The sequence below is a fragment of the Alexandromys fortis genome, unplaced genomic scaffold (assembly GCF_014885135.2).
Source record: "Alexandromys fortis isolate MF-2015 unplaced genomic scaffold, M_Fortis_MF-2015_v1.1 scaffold_79, whole genome shotgun sequence".
In the NCBI taxonomy this organism is placed as follows: domain Eukaryota; kingdom Metazoa; phylum Chordata; class Mammalia; order Rodentia; family Cricetidae; genus Alexandromys; species Alexandromys fortis.
This window is the reverse complement of record NW_026067964.1, coordinates 5693344-5711229: the sequence shown is the minus strand read 5'-3', so window position 1 is coordinate 5711229 and position 17886 is coordinate 5693344. Positions and strand designations below refer to the sequence as shown.

The window sequence follows — 17886 nt, the reverse complement described above, 5'->3', positions numbered from 1 at the left end:
AGGGTTTCTCTGTAGCTTTGGTGCCTGTCCTGGAACTAGCTCTTGTAGACCAGGCTGGTCTCGAACTCACAGAGATCCGCCTGCCTCTGCCTCCCAAGTGCTGGGATTAAAGGCGTGCGCCACCACCGCCCGGTACTCACTCACAAGTAGTTTTTAAGCATAAAGCAAAGAAAAACAGCCTATAAGTCACAATCCCAGAGAACGTAGACAACAATGACAGCACTAAGAAAGCCTTACATAGATCTAATCTACATGGGAAGTAGAAAAGACAAGATCTCCTGAGTAAATTGGGAGCATGGGGACCTTGGGAGAGGGTTGAAAGGGAGGGGAGAGGCAGGGAGGGGAGCAGAGAAAAATGCAGAGCTCAATAAAAATCAATAAAATTTTAAAAGATACTACTTTTAAGCTTTTCCTTTTAAAGACTTAATTTTATTTTATGTGCATGTCTTTGTGCCATGCCTGTGCAATGCCTACGACAGCCAGAAGAAGGTGCTGGATCCTCTGGAACTGGAGTTGCAGATGGTTGTAAGCTACCATGTGGTTGCTGGAAATTGAATCCATGTCTTCTGCAAGAGCAGCAAGTGCTCTTAACCTCTGATTCCTCTGTGCAGCCCTGGGCTGCTTGTTTTTTAATACCTTTTGTTCTTTAAAACCTTGTGATTTTTTTTTTATGAAACATACTTCATCTTCTATTCTTAAGGAAAAACTGTTAGCGACGTCTTAGAAATTTGTGCTGAGAGGATTGATATTTCCTTGCTGCCAAGTGAGAAATTTTATTTTTATAAGTATATGCTGCATTTGATACACAGGTGAGCTGCATAGTACATCACCTGGCATTAGATGTCAAATAATATCAAAAGTGACCTAGTAAGCAGTCAGTGCTTATAGTACAAAATAATCAAAGCTGCAGTCAATAGCTCATGAAGTTTGCTATAGTGATATCGATAAGCTAATCAAACAGATCTGCCTGTGTTCCTCCAGGCTGCTGGGGCTCTGCTATGATTAGCTTTACAGCAAGGAGTGTTGTAACATTGAATGAAAGTAACTGATCGCAGAGTGGCGTAGTCACGGACCTTTAACTACTCCCATTTCTGCCCACAGAATGGTCTCAGGAAAAGTAGGCTTTCTATGCACACCTGCAGCCTGGCAGTGCATAGGCCTCTTGTGGTCAATATTGATTGATTCTTATAACAGAACTGGAACAAATTTAGTGTTTTGCAACCTTCTGTGATTTAATATTGTTATGCTTTTTGCTATAACAGTTGCAGAAATCCTTCTCCAATACTGAGTAATTATAGGGAAGCCTGCTACCCAGCTGTGGTTCTGAATGTTTCAGTGTACCCATTATAAATCTTAGATGCATTTTGGAGTCTGTAATACAATTTTAAAGCTAGCTGACTATCCTAATAAACAAAGGTGTTGACAAATAAACTCCAGCGAGATCTGGACTTAATGCTTCTCCTTTAAAACTTTGCTGTGAAGTGTAGCGTCAGCTCTGAACATAATTAATTAGTAGGGACAAAGAACATTTTAAGCGATTGCTACAGACAAATAAAACAAGTTACATAATCGCCCTAATATCTGTGGTTCCTAATAGTGTATTGGTGGCTTTTAGACATTGCTGTTCAGTTACTTAACAGCTGTTGGGAACATTGGATCCTAGATGTAGTAACCTGTTTGGAAAGCCCTAATTTCTGTCGGTCCTGTGATGTTGAATTGGGATGTGAGTCATCTGGTGGCTGCTGAGCTGTTTTTGGAAATCTGATGAGCCCCGGCAGTACAAAGTTCATCCCAAGGTGATTTGAGGACTTTCTGATGGAGACATGAACTTGCTATTAACCTGCCAACCTGTCTGCCATCCAGAAGTGCTGTATCCTAAGGAACTTAAAACTCTGGTTGGGGAGTTCTGGTCATCTGTTTTCCAATAAATATCTATCAATCATTGCATAAAAACTATAACACCAAGAACTTAAAATATTATTTTGAATCAAAAATGTTAGTTATGGTTTGCATATTTTGGCTTATTTTACTTTTAAAATGACCACTCTCACCTGGTTTTGTTTTCTCCCTAAACTGGTTTTGCTTGGTTTTGGAACCTATGGTTTGTATCTTATGTAAAAAAAATTTTTTTTTTTTGCTTGAGATCATTTAATGGAACAGTATTGCATATGTGTCTTTATTTTTAAATTGTGCAAATTCTGAACTTTGAGAAGCACCTATTTGACCAAAAGAAATCATATGGAGTCTGATTGGGAATTTAACCTGAAAGCTAATAGAGGTGGTGTGGGGATCCTGAAATGAGGCACCCTAATGTTATAATGACGGCAATCCTGGAAGGAGGCACGCTGACATCATAGAGTATCACTGGGGATCCTAGAACGAGACACACTGAGGCCATAGAGTATCAGTGGGGATCCTAAAACAAGACACACTGACATCATAGAGTATCAGTGGGGATCCTAGAATGAGGCACACTGACATCATAGAGTATCAGTGGGGATCATAGAACGAGGCACACTGACATCATAGAGTATCAGTGGGGATCCTAGAATGAGGCATGCTGACATCATAGAGTATCACTGGGGATCCTAGAATGAGGCACACTGACATCATAGAGTATCAGTGGGGATCCTAGAATGAGGCACGCTGACATCATTGAGTATCAGTGGGGATCCTGGAAGGAGGTACGCTGACATCATAGAGTATCAGTGGGGATCCTGGAAAGAGGCATGCTGACATCATAGAGTATCAGTGGGGATGGTCGAAGGAGGCACGCTGACATCATAGAGTATCAGTGGGGATCCTGGAAGGAGGCACACTGACATCATTGAGTATCAGTGGGGATCCTAGAACGAGGCACGCTGACATCATTGAGTATCAGTGGCGATCCTGGAAGGAGGTACGCTGATATCATAGAGTATCAGTGGGGATGGTAGAAGGAGGCATGCTGAGGTCATAGAGTATTGACAGGGATCCTGGAACAACACACTCTGATGTCCTAGGGTAGCATCTCCTGTTGGCTTGTGAACAGAAGCATCCAGGGTAGGATCCTTCTTAGCAAAACTATATGTTGGACATAGTGTGTGAATTTGGGCCCATGATTTATTAAAACTTAGATGATTTAGAACGTTCATCTATAAATAAAAAAATGTTTTTTTTCTTTCCTGCCTTAAAGGATAAGAGATCTGAGTATAGATCTCCATAGTCCCAGCACCAAGGTGGTCACAAGGATCATGAGTTCCTGGCTAGTTTAGACTATAGTGAGATCCAATCTCAAAGTGCAAAAAAGCAAATATTTTATGAGAAGTTTATTCTTGGATTGTGTAATTTTACTAGGTTTTCAGGTGTCCTGGGGAAGGGTACTAACAAAACCTTTACTTGGGGAACACTGTTACGATTCTGTGGGAGAAAGGAGATGAGAGGCCCACAGCTGGCGAGAGACAAATGTGCCATGGGACAGAGCTTATGGCGGGGAGTTTTATTGAGAAAAAGGGAGTGGGGGAACGGAAGGCAGAGGGAGGAAAGGAAGAGAGAGAGCCTCTTCACAAGAAGGGAGTGGATGCAAGTGGGAATGGGCGGAGTTTGTCTCTTAAATGGACCTTTTGCACCTGCTTACAGACTAAATAGTGACATAGCCATAGGACTCTGGGCTGAGATTATTATATTTTTGTTATTAGTTTCATCTGTAACATTGTTATATGAGTAGGTTAATATAAATTTGTTTTTTCTATATTCACTATTTCTGAGGGTATAGAAAGTGTGCTCCCCAAGTTTTTACTTGTTTATGATGTTGTGAAGGTGGCTAAGCAGGTTGGGTCATAGAATTAACATCAGAGATTACCTCAACAAGATGCTATTAAGAGCCAGGTCTCGCCGGGCGGTGGTGGCGCACGCCTTTAATCCCAGCACTAGGGAGGCAGAGGCAGGCGGATCTCTGTGAGTTCGAGACCAGCCTGGTCTGCAGAGAAGCCACAGAGAAACCCTGTCTTGAAAAAGCAAAAAAAAAAAAAGAGCCAGGTCTCAGGTGCTGAACTTTCCTATAGATGAATGCACAGCCTTGCTTTTCATTTAAGAGATTGAAACTGGAAAACTTAAAAGCATAGCTGTTCATATTCAGTGGGGCTCCTGGCATTATGCTTGGGAAAGCAGACACAGCCAGGCTTCTCAGCACTGCACTCAGCAAAGTGGATATGGTGGGGCTTCCTGACACTGCACTTGGGAAAGTGGATATAGCAGGGCTTCCCAGCACTGCACTCGGGAATGTGGATATAGCAGGGCTTCCCGACACTGCCCTTGGGAAAGCAGAGACAGTTGGTTTCCCGCCACTGCCCTTGGGAAAGTGGATACAGCAGGGCTTCCCAGCACTGCACTCGGGAATGTGGATAGTTTTAATCTTGGTTGTTTTAATGGAGGCTTCACCAGGAGCAGAGTTCTTTCCTAGTTTGTTCTGCTTAGACCTTATTTTAGTTTAGACAATAGGGTATGTTTATGAGGGAACAAACAGCATAGTGAAGGAACTTATAACCACATTATATCAAGAGGAACTGGGAACTGAGAGAGTAACTTGGCAATAGTATGTGCTTATCATGTACAAGATCCCGGGTTCTTGTTATCACCACTACCCCTGCATCCTTCTCGATCACCACCAGATCCTCCTCCACCACCACCTCCTCCGCTTCTCTCTCCTCCTCCCACCACTGATGGGGTGAAGGAAGAGCTGTAAACCTCATTAAATTGTCTTTAAAGGTTTTTCCAGAACACTGACCAGTCTCGTCTCTTTGGAATTGTTATTACATTAAATTGGTATTATTCTCACATATTATCCTATTAAGCTGAAACTATCATGTAATATACATTGGAATGTGACTGCTACCATTAAAGGAGTTGGTGCTATTTGATAGATGTTGAAATGTAAGCTTCAGTACCAGATGGTGAAGGCCTTTGATTTCCAACTTTTTTTGGCCAGTTGATATTTCATATTATACATTTTTTTTTTCTGAGACATTAAACAAACTCAATGTGAAAGGAAGAGATACATTGACAGAATTTTGCTACAAAAAATACTTGCTTCACAGACTTTTTCCGCTTGCTTTCATTATCATACAAAATAGCATCTACTTTTACAGGCTAAGCTGTGACCAGATTCAGTTACTTATTTGAGGAAAATTGAGAATGGATTTTGGTTTATAAAATATTGAGTTTTGAATTTTCATCCCGGTGGGAGTGAATGACTTTTTTTCCCTCCAAATAGATCAAGAAGTTGGTGTATGTTTACCTCGTCCGATATGCTGAGGAACAGCAGGACCTGGCGCTCCTGTCCATTAGCACTTTCCAGCGAGCTCTGAAGGTAAGCAGGAGCGACAAGGCATCTGCACAGTTGGAGGAGTGTCCTTCAAAGAAACGGGACAATAATCTGCTACCTGCCTAGCTGTGGCTTGGAGGAGTTAAGGGGCCTCCCAGAGCGCAGACTCAGTGGCCTTGGAAAATGATCTCTATACCCACGTGGAATCTTGCCACAGATCATTGTCGTGTATAGGAGGACTGCTTATTGCTGTACCTACTGGTGGTTGAAAGTGTAGCGATAAGACAGTGGGACAGTTTTAAAGAACACATTTAAAGTTGTGATGGCTTTACAATGGAAGATTAAAGTCTAGTATGTGTAGTGGTAGTCAGCTAGTATTGTACCACACTTTAATAAACCACTACAGAAAAGACACATTCCCCTTCCTTTTCTCGCTGTTTCCTGACAACGATGTCTGTTTTCAAAGGCTCTTCTGCTGTGTGGATTGGCGCTGTAACACCTGCTAACTGTATCATGCAGATGCTCTGGAAAGAATGAACTTGAAAATTTGATGAGTATTTTCACTCTGTTTTAGGACCCGAATCAACTAATCCGTGCAAGTGCCTTGAGAGTTCTGTCAAGTATTAGAGTACCAATTATTGTGCCTATCATGATGCTGGCTATTAAGGAGGCTTCGGCTGACCTGTCACCGTATGTCAGGAAGAATGCAGCCCATGCTATACAGAAGTTGTACAGGTATATACTTTGTTGATTACAGTAGGCATACATGGTATTATACAGACTGTTGTGAACTAAAGGCCTGTTTTTCTAAGTAAATGAATTTGGCTGTGTGTGTTTTTTCCCTACAAATAATTGTTGATTTTTGTGTTGCTTATAGAAATCCTATGAGAACTTTTTCTTCTGAGCTTATTAAGGCCTCTCTTTACTTCAGGTTTCATAACTTTAATCAGAGTTTGAATTCTCATTTGTATAATGTGTCTTCTACATGCACATGTATGTGTGTGTCGTCAGATAATGGAGCGCTGGGAGATGACTAGTGAGTATGAAGCTCCAGTGCCTGAGTACAGACTCCAGCACCCAAGGTTTACATAGCTATGTCTGCAGGTGCCTATAAATGTAGCCAGCGTCGTGCGGCTCCAGAGAGCAGAGATAGGAGGTGCTGGGAGCCAGCCTGAGCAGTGGTGAGCAGCGGATGGTTCAGTGAGACACCTTGTCTTAAGGTAGTAAGGCATAGAACCATTGAAGAAGACACCAGCGTCCTCTCCTGGCCTAAGAATATGTATGTGCAGGTGCATACAGCCACACACTCACATACATGGCATGCAGGGGCGGGGGAGGAGAGAAATCCCCTTGTTTGCTACAGAGTAGAATTTTATGTGTTTGCTTACAACTCTCTTTGTTTTATTTCCACCTTTGTTTCTGCTGCTCACTCTGTGGAGTGTGATTCTTGCCCAGAGCTATTTTATTACATACTTTTTTTTGTAGTGTTTTTGTTTTGAGCCAGGGTCTTGCTATATAGTATCTAACTTTTTTTTTTTTTTAACTTTTATGTGTCTGGGTGTTTTGCCTACATATATCTCTGTGTTCCATGTGCATATAGTACCCATGGAGGCCAGAAGAGGGCATTGGATCCCCTGGCACTAGAGTTACAGTTGTGAACAGCTATGTGGGTGCTGAAAATTGAGCTTGGGACCCAGGGTTCTTACCTGCTGAGCCATCTCTCTTCCCCATTGAATGATTTTAAATTATATGCTATTGACAGCTTTAACAAATATTATGATCTCTTTGGAAAAAATACTGTCTAGTACAAGTTATGTATCATAATGTGTTGCTGTTTTCTTTTATCTCTCTACAAGCTACCACTTTTGTTTCTGGTGGGCTCTCAGTGTTGTGTCAAACAAGTTACATGCATGAAATCAGCAGAGTGAATAGCATTCATATTTTTAAGGTGGAAATAAACCGCATTTGCCACATGCACGTTATGACACATGGAAACTTCCTCCCCCTTTCATAAATGCACACAATAAAACTTTTTAAAAGAAATGTAAAGTCGCAGTAATGGTTTCAAAGTGCACCTAGTGGCCAGGCAGCAGCTCACTGTCCACTCTCTGTCCCCTGCTGTGAGGGTCCTTAGCACTGCTGCTTCTCGTCTCTGTCAGATGTTTCACATAGTCTGGCCCCGCTTGCCCTTGGGCTTAGGTGGCAGCCTCATAATCCCTGTCTGTTAGCAGGCTAAGGTAATTTAGAATACCTCTAACAGTGCTCTTTGTTTTTGGCAGTTACACAACTATAGTTTAAAAAACCACTTACTGTCTTACTTTTCCTCCTTGAGATAAAAAAGGAATTTCCAATCAGATACTTTCAGCCACTTCCTTAGAGTTCTGCAGCTGGCTTTGGAAGTCATTAACACCTGGTTTATTTAACATGAGCACCTTAGAGGGGAAAGGTAACTCATTGATTAGAAAACCCACCCTTCCCACAGGGCAGGGAACCCTGATTGATCTTTGGGCTGATGGGGGAGGGGAAGGGAAAGGGGAGGCGGCAGTGGGGAAGAGACAGAAATCTTTAATTAATTAATAAAGAAATAAATAAATTAAAAAAAAAAGAAAAAGAAAACCCACCCCATCTTACTAAGATGTCTGTGTCTGGAAACCTCACTGTTCTCTTAGAACATCTCAGCATTCCTCTCTCTCTCTTTTCTCTCTCTCTCTCTCTCTCTCTCTCTCTCTCTCTCTCTCTCTGTGTTTTGTTTTGGTGTTTTGAGACAGGGTTTCTCTGTATAGTCCTGGGTGTCCTGGAACTCATTCTATAGATGAGGCTGGCCTCAAACTCAGAGATCCACCTGCCTCTGTCTCTTGTGTGCTGGGATTAAAGGTGTGTGCACTCCCACCCCCGGCCAGCCTCAGCAGTCTTGAAGTGATAAGTGTCATGGAATGTTAGAATGAAGGGCAATAAATGCACATGACTTATTTATTTATTTCTTTTGACATTTTAGTCTTGATCCAGAGCAGAAGGAAATGTTAATTGAAGTCATCGAGAAGCTTCTGAAAGACAAGAGCACTGTGAGTATTAGCTTTTGATGTCGCTGAATTGTGTTTTATTTTACTATGATTTATGGTAGATGTTCACGTCTACAGTATTATAGTTGAGCATATTAGCACACCCCTTTAATTCAAACAGTTGGGACAGAGAGAGAGGCAGGTGATCTTTGTGAGTTTGAAGCCAGCCTGCTGTACATAGTGAATTCTAACTTACCTAGGACCAAAGTGTGAGATCCTGTCTCAACGACAACAAAAATCCCAACCCCAAACAAACCAAGTACTAAAGATCTATTGAACAGCAGAGAGAGGACGCTTTGGTATTACAAACGTTCTTTTTTCTTTTGTTTTTGCTATTAGTTTGTTGGCGGCTGATTTTTAAGAGAGGGTCTCATACATGGGCTAGGCCAACCTAGAACTTACTGTGTCTACCAGATTGGCCTCTACTTCATGGCAGTTTGACCACACCTTCTCTGCACTGAGGTTACAGACATGCTCTAGGATGCCCAGCTTCTGCACATTTTCTAAAATATTAAAGCAGTTCTCAAATATTTCTCCCCTAAAAAAATTTTATAGTTGAACAAGGCTCAATTTTTCTTTGTTTCTAACAGTTATTATTCTAACTGAAATACATAGTCTTTTGAGACTGTGTATATCCACATGTATCCCTTTTCCATGCTCAATTTATGTATGCATTGGCAGATAACAAGACTTAGGTGTTGACTGAGATGTCTGTCCCTCCTTTTCCTGCAGCCATTCAGTCCCAAAGACCACACAGAGGTCTACATTAATCGTAAAGTGGTTGGCTATTAGCTCAGGCTTCTTATTAACTCTTACATCCTTCATTAACCCATAATTCTTGTCTCTGTTAGCCACATGGCTTGGTACCTTTATCAGTGAGGCATTCTAAGTGTCTAGATGACAACTGAAGACTGAGTCTTTCCTCTTCCCAGAATTCTCCTGTTCTCATCACCTGCCTCTACTTCCTGCCTGGTCATCCCGCCTCTACTTCCTGCCTGGCTACTGGCCAGTCAGCATTTTATTAAAATACAAGTGACAAATCTTTACAAAGTACAAATCCATTGTCCCATAGCACTTAGGAATAGAGGTAACCTATGGGGTGTGAATGGGTGGCTGGAGGCATTAAACTGCTGATGCCTTAGGACTTCTGTCCCCACTGCTCACAACTCAAACTACTTAGGAAGTGATCATATGTCATGCTAGAGAACATGGGATATTGCCATTCAGTATGGCTCCTTTATTATTTTAATTGTACTTATTTATCTTGTATGTGTGCTTATGTATGTACGTATGTGTGTGGGCGCACCTGCTGTAGAGTGTGTAGAGTGTGGGTGGCAGTCAGATCTGGTTCCCTCTTTCCCTCATGTGGGTTCTGGGTCAGACCTCTGGTCATGATCTTAGTGGTAGGCTTTTCCCACTGAGCCATTTGCAGGCCTATTCTTGCTGTTCCTGTTGAAAAGCAGGGTATTGGAATTTCTCTTCAGTTCTATCAGTGTTTGCTTTGTGTACTCAGGAGCTCTGATGTTGATACATATTTTATACTTTATCTTATTGTTTATAAGTTGTTTTTATCACTAATGTCTGTTGTTTTATATAGTTAGTCTAATTTATGATTGTTCTTACACTTTCATTTTCCAAACTTTCACATTTAAGTTATATATTTTTGATTTTTTGAGACAGGGTTTCTCTGAGTTTAGCCCTGGCTATCCTGGAACTTGATCTGTAGTCTGGGATGGCCTCCAACTCCGAGATCCACCTGCTTCTGCCTCCCAAGTACTAGGAATAAAGGCATACGCCACCACCGCCCATCTAAATTGTATTTTCCTATCTAGTTGCCTTGTCTAGGTAGCATATATAGATGCCTTTTGACTTTTAATTAAATCTGACCATAACTGCCTTCTGATTGGAATAATTTATTTACTTATACTTAGTGTGAGGTTAATTGAGTTAATTGAGTTTTAGCTGCCTTTTGTTTTCAGTCTTGTGACTTTTCATTCTCCCTTTCCTGCTTGTTTGCACTACACGCGTGTTTTAGTAAATCCTTCATGTCTCTTATTTCTTCATTGCTTACCTTGATGTTATCACTATGCTGCCAGAGTTCTACATGAGTCATTGGATTCCACTCCTAAGCCATCCAAACTTCTTCAGTACAGAATGTATTAGAAATCTTCATTCTATTTTTCTATGCATAGTTGATATATAGGAGGGATCAAATAGAGACAAACTCATTATGTTAACTGAGAAAAATCATGTGTTTTGTCTGCTGTTTGACAGGCATGTTGTTTGCTTCAGGGATCCGGATATAAAGCCTGTTATCAATATTCAGAGAACTTAATTGTAGTTTTAAATGTACTTTTCTTTTATCAATAGGACATTTGCTAAATACTATGGAGAATTGTGAGATTTAGATGAAGTTCCCTGAATTTGCATGTAGTTTACCATTATTTCTGCTCCATGAAAAATTTAAAGAAATTTGAAGGTACCTGGGTACAGTGGCTCATGCCTTTAATACTAACACTAGGGAGGTTGAGGCAGATGAATCTCTGTGGGTTCAAGGTCAGCTTGGCCCACTTCAGTTCTCTGACAGCTGCATCAGGATAACAAAACAAAACGGGGCAGGCGGGGAAGGGATTTGGAGGCTCTGCTGTGGGAAACTCCCATAAGTTCACACATCTCTCTAGATAGGGTATCTGTTGTGTCCCCCTAGCCTTTTGTTGTGCTCTGTTGTTTCATTGAAACAAGGTCCTTGGTTCCTTGGCTGGCCCCAGACTTGCTCTGTAGATCAGGCTAGGCTTGAACTTGCTGCAACCCCCCTGTCTTGCACTTCTGATCCTCTTCCTCCCCTCTCCCACAATAGCTAGGCTGGATCTGACTCTCATGGGTCTGAGCTACAGTTTTAGGTATTAGAATCAAATTTGGTTTATGTTCCATTATGTTTTTGTCGGGTTTATAGCTTCTAATTCATGAAGTTGTTTTGACTTTAAATAGCTATTATATACAAAATCTCCTCCTGTCTCTTCAGCACAAGGTGTTAAAATTATTCTGACTGAGAAGAAGATGACTCCAAGGAGTGTAATGGACATCATTTCTTGTAGATTCGAGTGCCCACTTTTGGTCCTGATTATTTATTTTCAAAATAAGGGAAAACCATTTAATACAAATTTTTAGTAGTATTTAATGGTTAGTTCTTACATTATTTATTATATTATTAGTGATAGTAGTTTGCTATCTGATACTATTGGGGGAAGGGGGTCTTTTTTTCTCCGTAGTCACTGTTTCCAGGGAGACCTATCTGGGGTTTGGGACATTATTTTAACAGCCGGGCTTTCTTTTCCACTTTGGTTTTAGAGACAAGATCTCTTGTTGTCCTGAGCTCACCAAGTACCCCAAGGGATCCTCCTGTCTCTACCTTCCCACCCTGGGATTGCAGACATGTGCCACTGCACATGACTGTTCTTCCCACCCCTGGAATTAGTCATGCGCCACTGTGCATGGCTGGGTGTTTATGACAGTTTTGGCAAGTGAATCCAGGCCCCTCTGCTTACAAGGCAAGCATCTTACTGAGTGGACTAAATCTTCAGCCTGATACTTCTTCTTTTTCTTCTTCTTCTTTTTTTTTAGGATTTAGATTAAAGGGTTTGAATTCAGCTTTTTCTAGGTACCATTAACTTGTCTAACCAGTATTTAAGTATTAAGTAGTCTTTTAAGAATGTTCATTGATTATTTTTCTTTTGTGTGATTATATTCTACTGTGGAAATATTAAAAATATATTCTTATATCTTTACATATATCTGTCTCTGTGTATCTATATAGATATATAAAGATATATATCTATTATATCTTATAAACGTGCAGTCTATCTATCCATATATTTTATATATTCTTATGTCTACTTTCATTAACTTGTTGTATTGGCTCTGTGTAATACCCATTGAGCGAAGGCAGGTACGTTCTCCCCATACTTACAATGTTAACATCAACACTAAAAATGCAGAATCATAGACACCCCCCAAAAAACTTGTCAATAAGATGTGTGGGATTTGTTGGGGAGAAGGGGTTTGTGGGATAAGAGGACAATGGGGAGTATTTTCTCAGAGCACAGTATATATGTATGCATTGTGAAAGAATATATTTTTAAAAAATTAATAAAGAATCACAAATTACATGAATTTAAAATTCTTCTAATCAAATGAGCTGATCTAATTATTTTCACATTTTGAGGAATTTATTCACTGGCACAGAATGGGGACCATTATAATTATGGTTTTTATGTTTCTGAAAGTTTGGTTTGTGAAAGATGTCAGTATATTTAAACTTGTTTATTTAAGCTCTGTTGATTTGGGGAGGTACCGTCTGTTGCTTTTCTTAGCCTAGGGAGGGTTTTTTAAAATTGAGATCTCTAAGGTCTTTTAGTGTGTGAGAAGCATATGGCTCAACAAGACAAGTGTGCAGTTTTTCCCTAAAAAGAAATTACTTTGGATTCAGGCACACGATGATGGTAACAGCCGGTCAAGCATGGTAGTGTCATTTAGGTAACTATTGTTTGAGGGTGTCTTTGTGTTTATAAAGAGACTTAGAAAGCTTACACGTGCAGTAGGTGGAATTAGAGTGGAATATTTTTCCTGTATTTTTGTCATTCCCATCAGTGGTTACAGTATTTGTTAGTGTAATTTTTGTTATATCTTTCTGGATTTACACCACTTTTATCTGCCTTGTGTGTTTAGCACAATATACTTTACCATAAACCTTTCTAAATGTTCCATTATAAATGCATTCTTAAAGCTAGAACACTTGTTTATTTTTCTTTGAAATGTAGAAATTCATATTTGTTAAGCATTAAAAACATGGAACCAGATATTTAGAATGCCTCAGAGGCATGGTACTACTTATTTCTTGTGTTTTTTGTTTGTTTGTTTGTTTCAAGTTAATTTCAAAGAAATTGTATTAATGGAGACTAAATTTCTCAGGAAGATAAATTATATTAATGTTTTCTGAAAAGATGAGTTGTTTATGTATTTTTGATGACTCAAAGTTTTCTTAATTTTAGCTGTAGATTACTTTTGAATGAATAGGTTGATAGTTCATAGCTAAATTATAGGAGTAAGATAGCATTTTCTAAGTTATTGATTCAATGCTGGTAAAAGCCTCGCTGTTCTGGGGAAAAGAGAAAAGCCCACCCCCGAGTTTGTGCAGATGTTTTATTGTGATAGATCTATTATCCAGCTATTAGAAGACAAATGACTGATCTTTCCTGTTTTCCATGCCTCAAGAAAATTGAAATAAGAAGGGGAATATCATTTGGGCTGTATGATTAGAGCAGGTTGGATGGCCATTAATTTAAGGGAAGAAAATCTTGGCAGCATTGGCTAACTTATACCATCTTATCAATCAAACTGTGATGCACTTCTTGTGATGACCCAGCACTCAGATTTTTGTAACGTTAATTAGAATTCATGACAAAATAGATGCAAGGAAACGTTTTGTACCCTTCATAATTTTATAGAAAATTTATTGTTATTAGAGGAACCATTTGCTTAGTGTGATTTTTTTCATTACCAGCTTGTCAACTAGCATAGATAATCTAGAGAAAATATGAACTCCATAGATGGGATGTCACTTTTGTTGATGGCTCATGTAGTTTACCTTGGAGCACAGCTAATGGCTGAAGTTCATAGCAACAGCACAGAAAAACGTGGCAACCAAGGGGAGATAAATGAACCACGTTTATTGCTTTAATATAAAAAATACATAAATGGAAAGCTGTGTTTGGATTTGATGAGCTCATTGCGGTTTTGTTGGGTTGATTTATTCCCACTGTGTGAAGAGCTGCTATTGACACAGTGAGATGGAAATTAACTGATTGTTTTTTGGAAACCAATATTTTTGGTTTTGAAATCTGATTAGACCATTTTATTTTAATTCTGAATGTTTTATGGATATTGAACATTTAATAGACCTAAATGATCAATTCTTCTGCTGGTGTTTATCAAAATCTCAGATTGTTTAAAACAAACAAACAACACAATGAAGTGATTGGAACGACCAGCGGTATTTTGTGATGATGCTCTTTTCACATCCTTTCTATCTTTAGTGTTTCCTCGGGCCTTATTTGTACCTAAATGATGACTTTCCTTCCTTCCTGGGATTCCTTGGGTGTTTAGGACAGTTACATGCTTGCTGTTGTGGCGTGATAAATTTAATGTCCTGCAGCAGCTGATTTTCCATCTCATTGTTTGATGTCTAATCACTTGAAATAAAATACTTAATAATTAAAAAAACCCTTGATTTTATATAGCATTTAAAAAATGAAAATGAGTTTAGGTTCATAGATTAGTCTAAGAAATACCTCCTTTTTGTAGTTTACTATTATAGCAGTTATTACATATAATGATAGTAATTGTGGATTTGTATATAAAATATATATACATGTTTATAACTCATATATAGTAATTTATTCCATAGTTGATGTTCTAAACTTGGTTAATTTAAGATAGTTTTAATTTGTTAATTTTAATCTCATAATCACAGGTTGTAAGTTGCTGTGAATATATTTGAAGAGTAATTGATGCAGTACATATCAGAATGTGGCATTGAAAACATGCATTTAACTTGCTTTCCATATCAATAGCAAATAGGAAACTAGATGTATAATACATTTTTATTTAGCTCACACAAATAATCAATTCTTTGCTTTTTCGACTGAGGTGAATACATGCTGGGACCAGCAGGCACCAGTACATGGGTTGGGCTGGAGTCAATAAATGCGGCTTCACGTTTATACTGATTGGTAATTCAGAAAATCCCCGCAGGACTTGCAACTTGTTTAGCATAATAGCAAGTCTATATTCTGAGCTGTTTTCTTTCAATTGTGTTGTTGGTTGCATATTAATAAAGTAAATGGTAACCAAGTAGAGGGACAAACACTTGAAATATGAATATCATTGTAGCTAATATTTCTCAAAAAGAACCATTTCAATAAGTTATATTTCTATTTAATTGTTTATTTTTAGTCATTGGGGAAATTTTAGATGCTAAAAGGAAAATCCCTAGTGTTTAGAAGAATATATTAATTCATTTTTTTCAAAATCGTATTACACTGTTGGCTAACTGTATGTATATATGGTATACATTTAGAAGAATCTGTATATTAAATATTTTGCTTGCCTTGTACCTTTATACTGAAGGAACCTTAGTTTCACCCAAGATTTGTAAGAGCACAACTATTCAGAAGTCTCCATTTGTGATTTCATTAATTGGCCTGGGGGAAGCTGCCCCCTTTTGGTACTATGTTATTCTGATTTTTATGCATGATATACTAGCATTCCAGTCACTGTGTTGTCTTTGAAAATAAACTATATTGGTAAAACAAATGGACTAAAATGTGTGAGATTTGGAGGTGTTTTTGCATTGAACACTAAGTTCTTTGTGTACTTTTTAATGTAAATGCTGAATCACTGCTATTTTCACTTTAAACTGACAGTGGGATCTTTGTTATTGTCTCGAATCTCTTTCTGAATGTTGCTACAAGCTAAGAAAGCATCTTTACAATTTAAGTTTGGGTGGTGGTGGCACACATCTTTAATCCCAGCACTTGGGAGGGAGAGGCAGACGGATCTCTGTGAGTTTGAGGCCAGCCTGCTCTACAAAGCAGGTTCCAGGACAACCAGAGCTGTTATACAGAGAAACCCTCTCTCCAAAAACCAAACAACAACAACAACAACAATAAAGCAAACAAACAAAATCCCAAAACTGAATTACTAATATTAAACACATTTACAAGCAATTATTAGAATTTAACCCGATAAAAGTAAAACAAACTGAATTTATCTCTCTTCAGAAGAAGATTTCGTTTTCCATACTAATTACAGGTCTTAAGAGTATTATTCAAGAAAATGGTACTTCTTTTATTACTCGGTTTAAGCTAATGACTAAAGCTTTCACACTGTCCTAACATGACTGTGCTAGTGCAGTACCCCAGTAGGATCTTGGCTGGACTGTGTGTATTTCAATGAGTCACTCTTTCTTTCTTCTCAGCTGGTAGCTGGCAGTGTGGTGATGGCTTTTGAAGAAGTGTGCCCGGATAGAATCGATCTGATCCACAGGAATTACCGCAAGCTTTGTAACCTACTGGTAGATGTTGAGGAGTGGGGGCAGGTTGTCATAATCCACATGCTAACTCGATACGCTCGGACACAGTTCGTCAGTCCTTGGAGAGAGGTGAGTGCTGACTGGCCTCCTGCCTATGGTGTGTACTAAGGGAGCAGGCTAACTTTGCAGACTGTGCAGCCAGGGAAGAGCAGTGAAGGAACCGAGATCCGTGGTTGTCAGTTGCTTTGACACAGCTGACTCCCAAATAAAGGTGCACTGTGTAATACCTTTCGTGTGATACCTGGCAAAAGGTACCTGTTCAAGGTTCATGTGGCGTTTCCAAGTTCAGGGCTTGTTTATTATTTGTAGTTGATTTTACACATTTTAGTCCCATTTCTCTTATGTACCAGTTTGCTAAAGTAAGTAATGTGACTCTGTACCATGAGTTTACACCTTGGGTGGCTGATTTCTAGACTTTATACATAAAATACTGTTGAACGTTTACACTTCTTTCCTCCAGTTTTATACTTCTAAAGCATGTCTATGTTCACTTTTACTTAAAGTGTTTGAAATCAGTACTTCAATATTCTATGAAATTAACTTAGTTTCTTTAGCAGATTAATATTAGACATTTATTTTATTCTTTACAAGGAGACTTAGGATTTTTAATTGTATTATATAGTTTGTAATAGAGCTCACTCACTGTTTCTTTGCAGAATCATATGCAAAATTTTAAACTTGTATAAGGACATTCTGAGCGCAAAGTTATCTTTTAACATTTTATTTTTGTTTGCTTGCTTGCTTGCTTTTTTTTTTGTTTGTTTGTTTGTTTGTTTCGTTTTGTGTTTTTTGAGGAAGGGTTTCAAGAGCCCTTGTATCTTTGGAGCCTGTTCTAGAACTAGCTCTTGTAGACCAGGCTGGCCTCAAACTTACAGAGATCTACCTGCCTCCCGAGTGCTGGGGTTAAAGGTGTGTGCCACCACTGCTCGGCTTGACATTTTATTTTTAATGCAGTATTTTTTATATTTCTGTGTATGTGTGTATACATGTGTGTTCACATCTGCTTATGTGTTCGTGTATGTGCATGCATGTTCATGAGTGTGTACATATATATGTGTGTGTATGTGGCACATGCATGTGTGTTTTTACAATGTACTTGTATGTTTGCATGTGTATGTGCACAAATGTGTGTGTATGTGTCTTCACAATGTGAGTGTGTGCATGTGTGTGTGGGGCATCATTGAGTAGATCAGAAGAGGTTGTGGATTCCCTAGAATTAAGTTACAGGTGAGACACCCTGTTTAGGTGCAGGGAACCAGACTCAGCTCCTCTAGAATAGCAGCAGCAGGCAATCTTAATCCATAAGCCATCTCTCCAGCCCCAATATTACAAACTTGAAAAGTCACTTGTGAGTGCTACCCAACTAACTGTGCAGC

The 17886-nt window shown here is 39.2% G+C and overlaps 1 protein-coding gene across 1 annotated transcript in view; it reads left to right on the top strand.

Moving 5' to 3' along the window:
• Positions 1-17886, top strand: part of Ap3b1 (adaptor related protein complex 3 subunit beta 1) — a 201156-nt gene that overhangs the window by 51094 nt on the left and 132176 nt on the right. Inside the window, exons 4-7 of the mRNA XM_050153860.1 lie at positions 5252-5347; positions 5877-6037; positions 8298-8364; positions 16397-16579. Coding sequence (XP_050009817.1) covers positions 5252-5347; positions 5877-6037; positions 8298-8364; positions 16397-16579 — 507 coding nt within the window. The remainder of the gene's footprint in view (positions 1-5251; positions 5348-5876; positions 6038-8297; positions 8365-16396; positions 16580-17886) is intronic.